Raw genomic sequence first — 12,519 nt, 5'->3', positions numbered from 1 at the left:
CCCCTGTGTGTCCCACGTCCTTGTGTGTCACCATGTGTGCCACTGTATGTGCCACCATGTGCCACCCTGTGTGCCACCCTGTGTGCCACCGTGTGCCACCGTGTGCCCCAAACCCCCGTGCCACACCCCGTGTGTCCCAGAGCTCCGGTGTCCCCCCTGGGCAGCTCTGGGGACACTCAGCACAGCCCAGGGACAGGACAAGGGACAAAGCCCAGCCCAGGGACAGGACAAGGGACAAAGCCCAGCCCAGGGACAGGACAAGGGACAAAGCCCAGCCCAGGGGGGACTCCTCACCCTCCACAAGTCCCTGCAGGAGCGTGGATCTCCAGCCCCACCATCCCCTTCCTGCTCCCTCCCCACGGCAATTCCAGCTCCTGCCTCTCTTTTCATAACGAAATAATTTATTTCCTAACAATCAAACAAGACAGAAATATCCATGGACACGGCAAAGATCTCCTAAAACATGGAATTCCTAAAAAAAAGCACCATTCTATTGGCTTGACACGGGGTTCAGCCCAACAATGGGATATTTACAGCAGGAACGGCTGGAAATGGGATCCGTGTCCGCTCCCAACCGCCCAGCGGAGCCAAGGCTGGGGTGGATCCACCTCTTGGGAAGCAAAAAGAACAGAAAAAAATGACAGAAAAGCACAAAAAGGAGGTGTACCAAAGAATGATAAAGGAAAGGTTGAGTGGAGAAGGGACGGCTCCACTGGAAAAATTCAGGGTGAAACATTTTGGTGCTTCCCGGGAGCTGGCGGTTCGGGATCTGCCTTCCAAAAGGAAAAAGAAAGGAAAAACAGCCCAAAATTGGGTATTTCTGATTCCCACCCGTCCGTGCCCCAATCCCACTCCCCGCACTCCCTGGATTTTTGTCACAACCTATAAAAAAGTCCTTCCTGCAGCTTATTTGATAGGAATGCTGGTGGATCAGTGAATTCCAGGTAAGGCTGGCACCACCACGGGGGACCCGGGGATTCCGGGTTAGTGCAGAGTTCTGGGGTTCCCGGAGCACAGCCCGACAGTGCAAAGGGGTCAGTCTGGGATAGGAAGGGAAAAAAGGGGAAAAAAAAGGCATTGGGAACTCAAAAAGGCACAAAGCTGCCAAAACCCCTCGTTTGTGCTGAGGCCAAACCTCCAGAATGTTCAAAACCAAGCAAAAATCCACGCTTTGTACCTCTGGAAGGGCCTTCCCAGTGCTGGGAATCACCTGAACCCAGAGGGTTCCGCTGGGATTCCCCAGGTGAAGGCAAAAGCCACCTGAGCCACCGGCCCCCATGGGCTGATATTCCTATTTTTTTCAGTATTTTCCATCTTTTTGCCTTTTTTTCCCTCTTTTTGACCATGCAGGGGGTTGAGCTCAGGTACCCCAAGTCTGTGGCAATGCCAGAGGGTGGAAAATTCCAGCAGCTTGAAAGGAAAATTCCTTGTGGTTTGGGTTTTTTTTCTTCTCTTAGGAGACAGCAAATGGAAAAAGAATCTGGGGGATTTGGGCAACTTGTGGGGTCTGTGGGTGGCTTCCCACTTCCCTAAGTGAGCCAGGAATGGGATTGGGGTGTTGAAAGGAAAAGGGGAAAATGAGAAAGGGGGAAAGGGGAACAGTAAAGGAGAAAAGAAGGAAAGGAAAAGCAGGAAAGGAGGAGAAGGGGAAAAGGGAAACAGGAAAAGGGGAAAGGACAAAGGAAAAGGAAAAGCACTGGAGTCTCCTGCTGCTCATCCCCTTGCACTCCATGGAGCATCTCGATGCCTTTCAGCACTGGCCATTCCTGAAAGGGACTGGCAGAGGGTCAGGGTTTGTATCCAGAGCTGGGAAAAGCCCTGGAGAGCTCCTTGCCGACTCCTCACCAGGGCCTGGCCGGCTCCACAGGGCTGGAAAAGCCCTTGGAGCACTCCAGGGGAAAAGGAAAGTGCTGGAAGCAGAGCTCTCTCCATGTCAACATTCCCAGAGCATCTCCAGGAGCAGCAAGTGGTGGGAACGCTCCCTCCAGTGCATCGGGAAACGAATCCACACCTCACGTGAGCTCTGGCTCAGAACCCCCCTGACCCCGGGGCTTCCCTCCCTCTGGTGGCTTCTGGAATCCTCCGCGAGCCTGGAGAAATCCCGGATGGATGGACACGATCCGGGGAGTCCCGTGGGGTTATTGCTGAGCAGAGGCATCATCTTTGTGCTGAAGGGGTGGAGAGAGTCCGTGGGCTCCCTCCGAGGTAGAAAGAATTGTCCCCGAGACTGGAAGCGTGGAAAGGGAATTCCAGGGCTCTGGAATGCCGCGCCACAAAGGGAGGTGGGACGTCCCTTTCGGGTTTAGGGAGAAACTTCCCAGCCCGGAGGTGGCCGACCCGAGGGCTGAGGATGGCTCTGAGCGCTCTCCCCACGCCAGGAACGCTCCGGGAGGGCTGGGATGGGGTGTCCCTGAATATTTAGAGTCGGGGGGAGGAACCCCCGACTGAGGCTGATCCCTGTGCCCAAAATGCTCTGTGTTCCCAGCCTGGCTCCGCTCTGTCACGGATGGAAACTCCACAAAGGACCGGGTCTCTCTTGGGATCTGCTCCCAGAAACTCAGCTTCTTCGGTCCTGAGGATGAGGAACACGATGTGGCCACCCAAGCGGAGAGAAGATCGGGAATAGCGGGCAGTGACAGCCTGGGAAGGAGCCCGGGGAAGGCTCTTGAGGTTGCTGTTATTGCCAGGATATTCCCGGGCGCTTCAGGCGTGGCTGGAATGTCGGGCCTGGCAGAGAAGGTTCGGCCAGAGAGGCTGGCGGTGCAGAGGGAGCCCCGGGAGCGGCTGGAGCTGTGGGATGTTCGGAATTTCCGTGCAGGGAATGCTGGCAGGGTGGGTGTGCTGGCTAAAGGGATCCCAAGGGGACGGCGGCCGCGGGAGCAGCTCCCTATATCCCGACGGGGAGCTTAGGGCTGCCGGCCAGCCTGGCCCTGGTCCCGCCGGAGCTGGAATATCCCTCGTCGCTGCCCAGGCTCTGGAGGCTCCCGCGCTCGTCCGAGTCGCTGGGGCTGCTGCTGCTCCAGTCCAGGTCGGCGGGGAGGTCGTCCGTGCTCTCCACATCCACATCCATCTCTTCTGCCGGAGGAATGGGAAGGGTTGGAGTTCCAACGGGGCCAGGCCTCCCTCCGGCCGTGCCCCGGCGCGGGCTCTCACCTCGATCCGAGTCGGAGCGCTCGGAGGAAAGGCTGGAGCCGATGCTGTCTATCCTGACCCGCTCCAGGCCCAGCTTCTCCAGCTGCCGCTGCAGGTGCCGCTGCTCCCGCTGCAGCTGCTCCATCTGGTGCAGGGCCCGGCGCTCCTGATCCTCCAGCTTCTGTGGGGGGACACGGCACCTGAGCTCTGGGATTCCCTCGGAACCACGGGAACCACACGGCATTCCCAGCTCTGGGAACCCTGAGCTCTGGGATTCCCTCAGAACCACATGGCATTCCCAGCACCCTGAGCTCTGGGATTACCCCAGAACCACACGGCATTCCCAGCACCCTGAGCTCTGACCACACAGCATTCCCAGCACCCTGAGCTCTGGGATTCCCTCAGAACCACGGGAACCACACGGCATTCCTGGCACCTTGAGCTCTGGGATTCCCTCAGAACCACACAGCATTCCCAGCACCCTGAGCTCTGGGATTACCCCAGAACCACACAGCATTCCTGGCACCCTGAGCTCTGGGATTACCCCAGAACCACGGGAACCACACGGCATTCCCAGCACCTTGAGCTCTGACCACACAGCATTCCCAGCACCCTGAGCTCTGGGATTCCCTCAGAACCACGGGAACCATGCAGCATTCCCAGCACCCTGAGCTCCGGGATTCCCTCAGAACCACGGGAACCACACAGCATTCCCAGCACCCTGAGCTCTGGGATTACCCCAGAACCACACAGCATTCCTGGCACCCTGAGCTCCAGGATTCCCTCAAAACCACGCAGAATTCCCAGCCCAAACCACCCCAGCACAGCCACTGCCGGCTCCCGAGGGGCTCCTGTCTTCAGCACGCTTGGGATGTGGAGCTGTATGGATTTCTGCTCTCCCAGTCATCCCAGCCCAATCCCAGCCCTCTCCCAGTTACCCCAGCATAATTCAGAACTCCCCCAGTTACCCCAGCCCATCCCAGTCCTCTCCCAGTTATCCCTGCGTGATGCCAGAGCTCTCCCAGTCATCCCAGCCCAATCCCAGCCCTCTCCCAGCCCATGCCCCGTCCTGGATGCTGCTCTCAGCTCCGATCCCAGTGCCAGATCCCATTTTTGGGCTCACCTGGATGTGGAGCCTGGCCCTGGTGAGGAGGCTGAGTGTCGTGTGCCGCCCGGCCGCAGCCCCCAGCGGCACCAGCCCCTTCAGCCTCTCCAGGCACAGCCTGAGCTGGGCACGCCTGGAACGGGAGCACACAGCTGCATCAGCTTCCCAAATGGCATTCCCACCCCTCTGCTGTGGAAAAATGGGGTGGCAGGAGCTAAACCCACCCAGGAGCCTTCCCAGCCTCCATGGGCTTCCAGAAACCAGGAGAAAACTGCAGCCAGGCAAAAAGAGGCCTTGGGAAAACCTCATGGATGAACCCTGCTGGCATCCCGGGCTGCTGGGATGATCCCAGACAATGACCTCAGGATTCTGGGTGAGAATATCAACTTTTGGTCATCCTCTTCCCCAAAAGGTTCCATCTCAGGAGTGCTGTTTGGTTCCTGCTGACAGCTGAAGCTGCCCAGGATAACACCCAGCTCCAAATCCCTTGGGAGTGCTTCCTTTCCCTATTTTTAGTAGGAACAGGATTGTTTTGGATACAAAACCCCAAATCCCTGCAGGAGCAATGGCCGTGCTCCAGGAATCCTCCCTCTTCCTGTAACATCTGGGTTTTCTCTGCTCTAACAGGTAGGACATTAATTCTGGAGGGAAACTCCTGGAGGAAATCCCTTTATCTGCTGAAAGCAGGGATGCTCCCAGCACATCCAGGTTTCCCTGTGTCCATCACCCCAATCCCAACATGTAGGTCAGATCCTTGGGAACGCGCTGTAACCACATCCCTGCACCGCCTGATCCCAGGCAGCTCCAAAGGGATTTTGCAATCACCTGCTGGTCTTGTTTGGGAAATGCTGGGAGTGAACTGGGATTTCCTCACCCAAAGGACCTTGGGATGACAACACAGGCAAAAAAAGTGGGATTTACTCGGGATAAATCCCAAACTGCAAGTGGCTCAAAGACGTGAAAAGGTAATTTTCCTGAATAAGCAGAGTGGGAGCTGGCTGTGGGGATGGGATATCATTCCCAACAAAACTCACCTGTAAAAAGGGAATACTTTAATCCTTGATGTCCTTTATCCCATTCCTTCCCTCCCACTCTCCCTCTCAACCCATCTCAGGTGGAAGACCCCTGGAAAAGCAGTAATTCCCCCCAAGCCCAGCTCCTGACAACCCTCTGGCACTCACCTGTTCTTTTCCATCTCATTGTGCGTCGACCTGGAAAAGAAGGAAGAAGTTATTAATTCCTCTGGCTGATTAGGGATTAACAGTTGGGATTAACATATGGGAATTAGCAAAGGCTCCCTGGAAAACCTGCAAACCCAGGGGGCTTCCAGAGCTCCACACCCAGGGATGGGGAATGGCAGGATGCAGACACAGAAACTGCTGGATAAGTGGCAATAAAGGGGTCAGAAAAACCATAAAATGGGAGTTGAAACCAGAGGCTCAACTTTTAGAGCTGAGATTGTGATCAACAGCTCATCCCTGTCCCTCGACCTGCCAGGAACATAACGTGGAAAAAGCTCCCTGTGAGCACAGAGCAGCTCTGGAGGAGGCCCCAAAGGCACACATTAAACCCATGAAAAATCCCCCTGAAACTCCCAATTTCCATGGAGCTGGAAAAAGGTGGAAAACACAAGCCACGACTGACTTTCCCTCCACAGGAGGCCACACAGTTCGTGTTTCCAGGGAAGAGCTGCCTAATGACTTCCTAAAACCTCCAGAGATCTCAGGAAGCTCCAGTCTAATTTGGGAAAATGTTGATACGTGCCAATAATGTTACACAAATGTGGGAATAACCCACAGGCTGTTTGGATGTCTCCTGGGATGGCCCCACAGCATCTGGGAGCGCTGGAAAAACAAGGGATGTCACTGAAGGGAAAACCAGGGATGCCAGCAAAGGGAAAATGAGGGATGTCCCCACCACAGCGGTGGGAGATGCTCTTGGAGGTCTCCTTCACTTTTCCAGCAGCCTCTCCTGATGGATCATCCTGCTCCAGTGGCTCTGCTGGCTTTCTGGCAAGATCAGAGCCACATTCCCAGAAATGTTCCATCCCAGCAGAGACACTTCCCACTCCAGTGAGATTCTCCTGACACAATGGAGAAGGACACATCCTCACCTCTCTGGCTCCTGTGCAGTCTCTCCATTAATTTTTTCCCTGGATAAATCTGCATGTTTCACACCCAGCCCTTTACCAAGGAGTTTCCATGGGCTGCAGACTTGTGAGTTTTTTCCTTGATTCTAAATTATCCAAATACTTCCTGAGCACTGGTACAGACAGGGGTGAAGCTCCCATCACCTCCACACTCATTAATTAAAAACCCATCCTCTATTCTGCCTGGATTCTACCTAGAACGGTTGCTTTCTCTTTTGGACTTGCATTCACCATCACCAATATTTGGCAAAAAAAAAAATTAATTGATGGATTTTAATTTTGGCTAAAATAAGCAAGGGGACAGAGGGGATGGCAGCTTCACCCTGGGGCAGGTGGAGCTCCCATTTCTGCGGCTCCCACATCCCCTCCAGAGTTTGGGTTGGATTCCCACCAGTTTGGACCTCACCAGCCTTCCCTTCAGAATGTGATTTTTATTCCTGAAAACCGTAATAGATTGGCCTGAAGCAAACAAAATATTCCGAGAAGGGAACCCGGAGCGTGTCCAGGCAGGACAAAGCTGGATTTGAGCCCGGCAGCTCCAGGCCCCCCGAGGGGCTCCTGACACCCCAAGACCCCCGCAGGGGACCCCCCCCGGCCCCGGGGGACACAGGGAATCCCAGGGAATCCCAGGGAATCCCAGCACGGGCAAATCCAGGTGGATTTGTTCCGGCAGCTGCCAAAGGTCGGCCGTGAGGCGTCGCACAGACGGGATCGCTCCCGAGCAGGAAAAGAGTGACAGATGTGGTGCCACCATGGCCTGGCTCCTCCCTGGCACCATCCAGCGCTGCTGACGGCTTGGGATGGACCTGCTGCTCCTCACGGGGTCCCCTCGGCTGGGGACACGTCCTGGAGCCAGCCCTTCCCAAAATCAGCCCAGGGTTCCCCCAGCACGAGGATCAGAGGGATTTTTAGGCTGTTAATGTGGTGGAATAAAGCCTCCAGGATGTGGGATTTGCTCCTGGAATTCACTGTGGGTGCTTGGAGGCGAGTTCAGCTTGGAGAAAAGGTGGTTTAGGATTTAAAACCAGCGAGGAGGAAGAGGGAGAAACAGCCAAGGAGGGATAGTGGGAGGCTGTGGGTGGGTTTCAGGGTGGAGAATTAAAGAGGTGGCAGGAGGGTCCCCTCCAGCCCTGCCAGGGCACTGTGACAGCTGGGGACAGAACGGTCCCACCCACGGTGTCACACCCGGTGACAGGAGGACTTTGGTGACAGCAGAGCCCCACCCAGTCCTGTCACACAGCCGGTGACAACAGCACCTCACCGGGCAGGGTCACCGGTGACAGGAGGAGCTCACCGGGCAGGGTCACCGGTGACAGCAGCACCTCACCGGGCAGGGTCACCGGTGACAGGAGGAGCTCACCGGGCAGGGTCACCGGTGACAACAGCACCTCACCGGGCAGGGTCACCTCAGACCGGGGGGCTGCCCGGTGCTGTCACACAGCCGGTGACAGGAGGAGCTCCCTGTCCCCAAACTCCTGGGGACAGGAGGGTGTCCCCCGCCCTGTGACACCCCCGGTGAGGGCGGGGGGGCCCCACCAGAGCCCGGCCACAGGCACAGCGGGGCCCCCGAGCCGTGACACCGGACCACAGCAGCCCCGGTGCCTGTCACACACCGGCACAGCCGGTGACAGCGGGGCCAAACCGGAGCCCGGGCCCGGGGGGGGTGACCCCGGCCCAGCCAGAGGCCCGGTGACAGCGGGGGCTCAGCGGGCCCGGCCGCACGGTGCCCGGAGCTGCCCCGTTCGGGACCCAGGGCCCCACAAGGGCCGGGCCCTTTCGGTCCGGTCCGGTCCGGTCCCCCCGCCCCGCCCGGTGCTGCCGTCACCTGCCGCCGCTGCCGCTCCTCCGGGCCTTGGCGCGGCGCCGCGGGGCCTCCCCGTCCTTCCCGCCGGGCCGCAGCGAGGCGTAACCGTGCTCGGCTTCTGCGGAGACACAACGGCGGGCGCGGGTCACCGCGGGGCCCGCCCGGGGACACCGGGGGTACCGGGAGGGGCGCGGGGGGTACCTCGCTCCCGCCGCTCCAGGAACTCGGCGGCCTCCAGCAGCATCTGGATGCCGAGGCGGGGGGGGGCGGCCATGGCGGGGCCGGGACGGGCCCGAACCGGCGGCGGGGGGGGAGCGGCGGCCTCTGCCCGCCCCGAGCGCCGCTCCGCCAGACCCCGCGCGCGCCCCGCCCCCGCCGCCTCTCATTGGCGGAGGCTCAGAGAGGCCCCGCCCCTCGCCGCCGCTGATTGGAGAACGGGGCGGAGGTCCCGCCCAGCGCCTCCACGAGCGGCGGTGTGGGGGCGTGGCCGAGCCTGAGGACACGCCCACCTCGCGCTGCGATTGGACGAGAGCGCCACGCCCTCCTGCCATTGGCCCGGCCCCCGGCGGAGCCCCGCCCACGCAACCGGCCCCGCCCTGCCGGCCGCACGCGCTGCCCTGACTCACTTCCTGCCGCTCAGCCAATGGCGGGGCCGGACGGGGAAAGGGGCGGGGCCACGGCTACGTGAGGCAACGTGACCGCGGCGGGGACCCCCGGACAGAGCCCGGGGATGGGAACAGAACCCCGGGAACGGGAACGGGGACAGAGCCCCGGGAACGGGAACAGAGCCCCGGGAACGGGAACGGGGACAGAGCCCCGGGAACGGGAACAGAGCCCCGGGAACGGGGACAGAGCCCCGGGAACGGGAACAGAACCCCGGGAACGGGAACGGGGACAGAGCCCCGGGAACGGGAACAGAGCCCGGGGATGGGGACAGGGACCCCCGGGATGGGAACAGAGCCCCGGGAACGGGAACCCCCCCGGACAGAGCCCCGGGATGAGGACAGGGACCCCCGGGAACGGGAACAGAGCCCCGGGAACGGGGACAGAGCCCCGGGAACGGGAACGGGGACAGAGCCCCGGGAACGGGGACAGAGCCCCGGGAACGTGAGCCCCCCGGACAGGGACCACACTGATCATGGGGTGAGGTTGCGGGAGGAAGAACGACCCCCCTGCCGAGCAGCTTCGGTTTCAGCTCAGGGCTCAAACGGGATTGAGCTGATCTGCATCAATTCCAAGGATTTGTGGGAGGGGGAATTGAGGCCCTGCTTTATTTCTGAATGATAAAAATTAAAGGAAAAAATACATCTGGGGTTTTATTAACAGGGAAACACACCAGAAACCAGGGAAAACACAGCAAAATCCCAGCCAGAAACTGACTTCTGTTGTAAAAAAAATAATAACAAAAGTTTGGGAAACTCCTGATGGCTCAGGCTGTGGAATTTGTTGGGAATAACACCAATTCCAAATCCAGCATCAGAACTCTTCCAGGAGAGTGCAGGGAAGTGAAATCCTTCCATGGTGGGAGTCGTGTCCAGTGTCAGGCGATGAAATCCAGGGGCCTGTTGAATCCTCCCTTTCTGTTCATGTATTGCCTGGGTGAGGACAGAGCCAGAGTCAGCCCTGGGATCCAGGGAAATCAGGAGAAAAGAACTGGGGGAGGCTGGGAACGCGGCTCAGTGGCTACAGGGGAACCCAATTCCCCATGGATTTGACCAAGAAAAGGGCAGGAAGGCTCCTGGTGAGGATCAGCTCTGACTGTGTGAGGATGCCAGGTTCCCATCAGAAAGGAGAATTGACAAACTGGGTGTTTTTTGGGAATAAACCAGATGAACAGTGTCGATTCCTGCTGCTCTGATCCTGTTCAGGCCTCACTGGGCACATCCCACCTCTTCCCAACGTGCTCCCCACTCCTCATCCTCCTGACTTCTCTGTTCCCAGGGACCTGGAGAACTCTCACCTCTGCTTTTGAGTCTGAACCTCACAAAATTTCTGTTTTCCCCAGGCCTGGAAGCTGGACCACCGTGAGACAGTGGCCAGAATTACCTCACAAAATAAAATCTTCTTTCTATCCCAAAGGAGGGGGGACACACACCTGTACTTCCTCTTCTGGGACACATTGATGGCGTAGGCATTGGCAGCACCATCCACCTTCTTCCCCTGAGGAGAAATGTCCCAAAATCTCATGGATTACCCCCAAACAGGGCAGGTGACACCACAGAGCCCCTGGAGTGGCCTCTGGTCTGTGCTCACCTTGGTGGTATCAAAGGAGGCAAAACCCATCATCTTCATCATCTCGATCTCCTCCTCTGTCTTGCCCTGCAAATCTTCCTCTTTGGGAAGAGTCAGGGGTTGAGCAAACACAGATGTTGGGATTCCCAATAATCTGGGTGGTGCTGGGCTGGTCCTGGCCCTGCAGGGCATCTGGGAGTGTTCCAAGAGGAAAATTCCCCCTCACCTGTGATCTGCCGCTCCTTCTTGGAGTCCTTGAGCTCCTTCTTCTCCTCATCCCGACGCTCCTTGGGCCGCGCCGGTGACGAGGAGCTGGAGCGGTGCCGGCGTGGGGACCTGCTGGGGCACACGAGCTGGGGCTGCAATTCCCACCTGGGGCTGCCACTGCCCCTGGGTCACCCAGGATGCCCTCAGACAGCTGTCCCCACCCCATGCTGGTGTCCCTCCTCTCACCTGGATCATCCTGAATGTCCCTGCCACACCTGGATCATCCTGAATGTTCCTGCCACTGCCTGGATCATCCTGAATGTCCCTGCCCTCACCTGGATCATTCTGAATGTCCCTGCCCTCACCTGGATCATTCTGAATGTTCCTGCCACTGCCTGGATCATCTCTGTCCTCACCTGGATCATCCCTCCCCACACCTGGATCATCCTGAATGTCCCTGCCCTCACCTGGATCATCCTGAATGTTCCTGCCACTGCCTGGATCATCCTGAATGTCCCTCCCCACACCTGGATCATCCTGAATGTCCCTCCCCACACCTGGATCATCCTGAATGTCCCTGCCCTCACCTGGATCGTCTCCGGTGCGGGGAGCGGGACCGGCTCCTCCTCCTGTCCCTGTCCCGGGACCGTGACCGCTCTCTCCGCCGCCTGTCCCTGTCCCGGGAAGCGGAGCGCGAGCGCCGGCGCTCTGCCCAGGGAAGGGTCAGCTCCTTCCTGCATCCCTGCCCGCTTCCCAAAGGAAATCCCACAGAAAATCCCAGCTCCGGAGTGGAGAACAGCCCTTCCCACCCCTCCAGGACAGTTCTGGGCTCAGGGATCCCTCAGGCACCCCCAGCAGTGAAAGAGCGGCTGGAAAAAAATAGATCTGGAGCAGGGGGAATTATCCAGGGGGGAAATCACCCGGGGGGGAGCAGCCAGGATGGTCCCCAAAAACCTGAGGAACGGGGAGGGAGGAGAGGAGGAGGAGATAAGGATGGGGAGGGGGAGAAGTAGGAAAAGGAGAGGAGGAAAAAGAAGGAAGAGTAGAAGGATGAAGCCGAGGAGAAGGAAAATAAAAACGATGAGGAGGAAGAGGAGGATGAGGAAGGCTCTACCCCGGAGTGAGGAACCGGGATCCCCCCGCCCTGCAGGGTCTCAGTCCCCCGCTGCCGCTGGCCCTTCCCCCGGATCTCCCCAGCTCCGTCCCCCGGTGTCCCCTGACCCTCCCCAGGGTCCCCATCCCACCCCGGTTCCCCGGTGTCCCCTCACCCCGCCGCGGCGGTGACCGGGAGCGGCTGCGGCCCATGGCCGCCCCTCAGCCCCGCGCTGCCGCTGCCGGAGCGGGCCCGGGCCCGGAGCGGGGCCTGAGGGGCAGAGCCTGAGGGGAGCGCTCAGCACCGCATGGGGACGCGGGGCCCCGCTCCCGCCGCTCGCCCTGGGAGCCCGCCCGGCCCGGAGAGCCACGGGAGGCCGGGGAGGAAGGGGAGGCCCGGGAGGAAGGGGCGGGCAGGGAGGCGGGCCCGGCTCCCTCCGCAGCCGCGGCTCGATCGGTGCGCTCTGTCCTGCCCGGCCCGGCCCTTCCACGGCCCCGGCCCGGCCTTTCCACGGCCCCGTCCCTGCTCCTGGCCCTTCCGCGGCCCCGGCCTCGGTTCGGTTCAGGCAGGCGGGGCCGGGTCGGTGCCGGCCCGGGGAGCAGCCTGGAGCCCTGGAGCCCTGGGGCTGTGCCTGCGTTTGGCCCTGGGGGGTTCAGGAGGGGCTTCTCTAAGAAGCTGCTGGAACCTTCCCGGTGTCCGGCGCAGCCGGTGCCAGCGGCTCCGGGACTCCTCAGTGAGGGCACTGAATCGGGGAGTGCCGTTCCCGAACCGTGACACCACGGTTCCTCACGGACATC

The 12,519-nt window shown here is 59.7% G+C and overlaps 2 protein-coding genes and 1 long non-coding RNA gene across 7 annotated transcripts; all 3 read right to left on the bottom strand.

Annotated features, from left to right (window-relative positions):
- Positions 1–2,311: 2,311 nt before the first annotated feature.
- Positions 2,312–8,542, bottom strand: MXD1 (MAX dimerization protein 1). 4 transcript variants are annotated; one of them, XM_058859303.1, is made up of 6 exons: positions 8,392–8,542; positions 8,212–8,308; positions 5,419–5,448; positions 4,256–4,370; positions 3,154–3,313; positions 2,312–3,075 (listed from the first exon to the last, which is right to left on the bottom strand). In XM_058859303.1, the coding sequence occupies exons 1-6, from the start codon at positions 8,462–8,464 to the stop codon at positions 2,888–2,890; spliced, it is 663 nt and encodes a 220-aa protein (XP_058715286.1). In that variant the 5' UTR covers positions 8,465–8,542; the 3' UTR covers positions 2,312–2,887. The 4 variants fall into 4 exon arrangements, with proteins under 4 accessions (XP_058715286.1, XP_058715285.1, XP_058715288.1 ...); XM_058859302.1 differs by having other exon boundaries at positions 2,312–3,313; XM_058859305.1 differs by lacking the exons at positions 8,212–8,308; positions 8,392–8,542 and adding an exon at positions 7,775–8,205 and having other exon boundaries at positions 2,312–3,313; positions 5,419–7,675.
- A 938-nt stretch (positions 8,543–9,480) lies between these two features.
- Positions 9,481–12,140, bottom strand: SNRNP27 (small nuclear ribonucleoprotein U4/U6.U5 subunit 27). Of its 2 annotated transcripts, none has more exons than XM_058859310.1 (6): positions 11,898–12,140; positions 11,217–11,337; positions 10,649–10,761; positions 10,444–10,523; positions 10,286–10,350; positions 9,481–9,785 (listed from the first exon to the last, which is right to left on the bottom strand). In XM_058859310.1, the coding sequence occupies exons 1-6, from the start codon at positions 11,932–11,934 to the stop codon at positions 9,731–9,733; spliced, it is 471 nt and encodes a 156-aa protein (XP_058715293.1). In that variant the 5' UTR covers positions 11,935–12,140; the 3' UTR covers positions 9,481–9,730. The 2 variants fall into 2 exon arrangements, with proteins under 2 accessions (XP_058715293.1, XP_058715294.1); XM_058859311.1 differs by having other exon boundaries at positions 10,649–10,758; positions 11,898–12,135.
- Positions 10,783–11,205, bottom strand: LOC131589640 (uncharacterized). Its single transcript, XR_009279804.1, has 3 exons — positions 11,046–11,205; positions 10,965–10,994; positions 10,783–10,904 (listed from the first exon to the last, which is right to left on the bottom strand). It is a non-coding gene; the product is annotated as an uncharacterized LOC131589640 (long non-coding RNA).
- Positions 12,141–12,519: the final 379 nt, after the last annotated feature.

This window comes from Poecile atricapillus, chromosome 29 (genome assembly GCF_030490865.1).
Source record: "Poecile atricapillus isolate bPoeAtr1 chromosome 29, bPoeAtr1.hap1, whole genome shotgun sequence".
In the NCBI taxonomy this organism is placed as follows: Eukaryota; Metazoa; Chordata; class Aves; order Passeriformes; family Paridae; genus Poecile; species Poecile atricapillus.
Note: the sequence above shows the minus strand (reverse complement) of the source record. Positions and strands in the feature narration are given on the sequence as shown.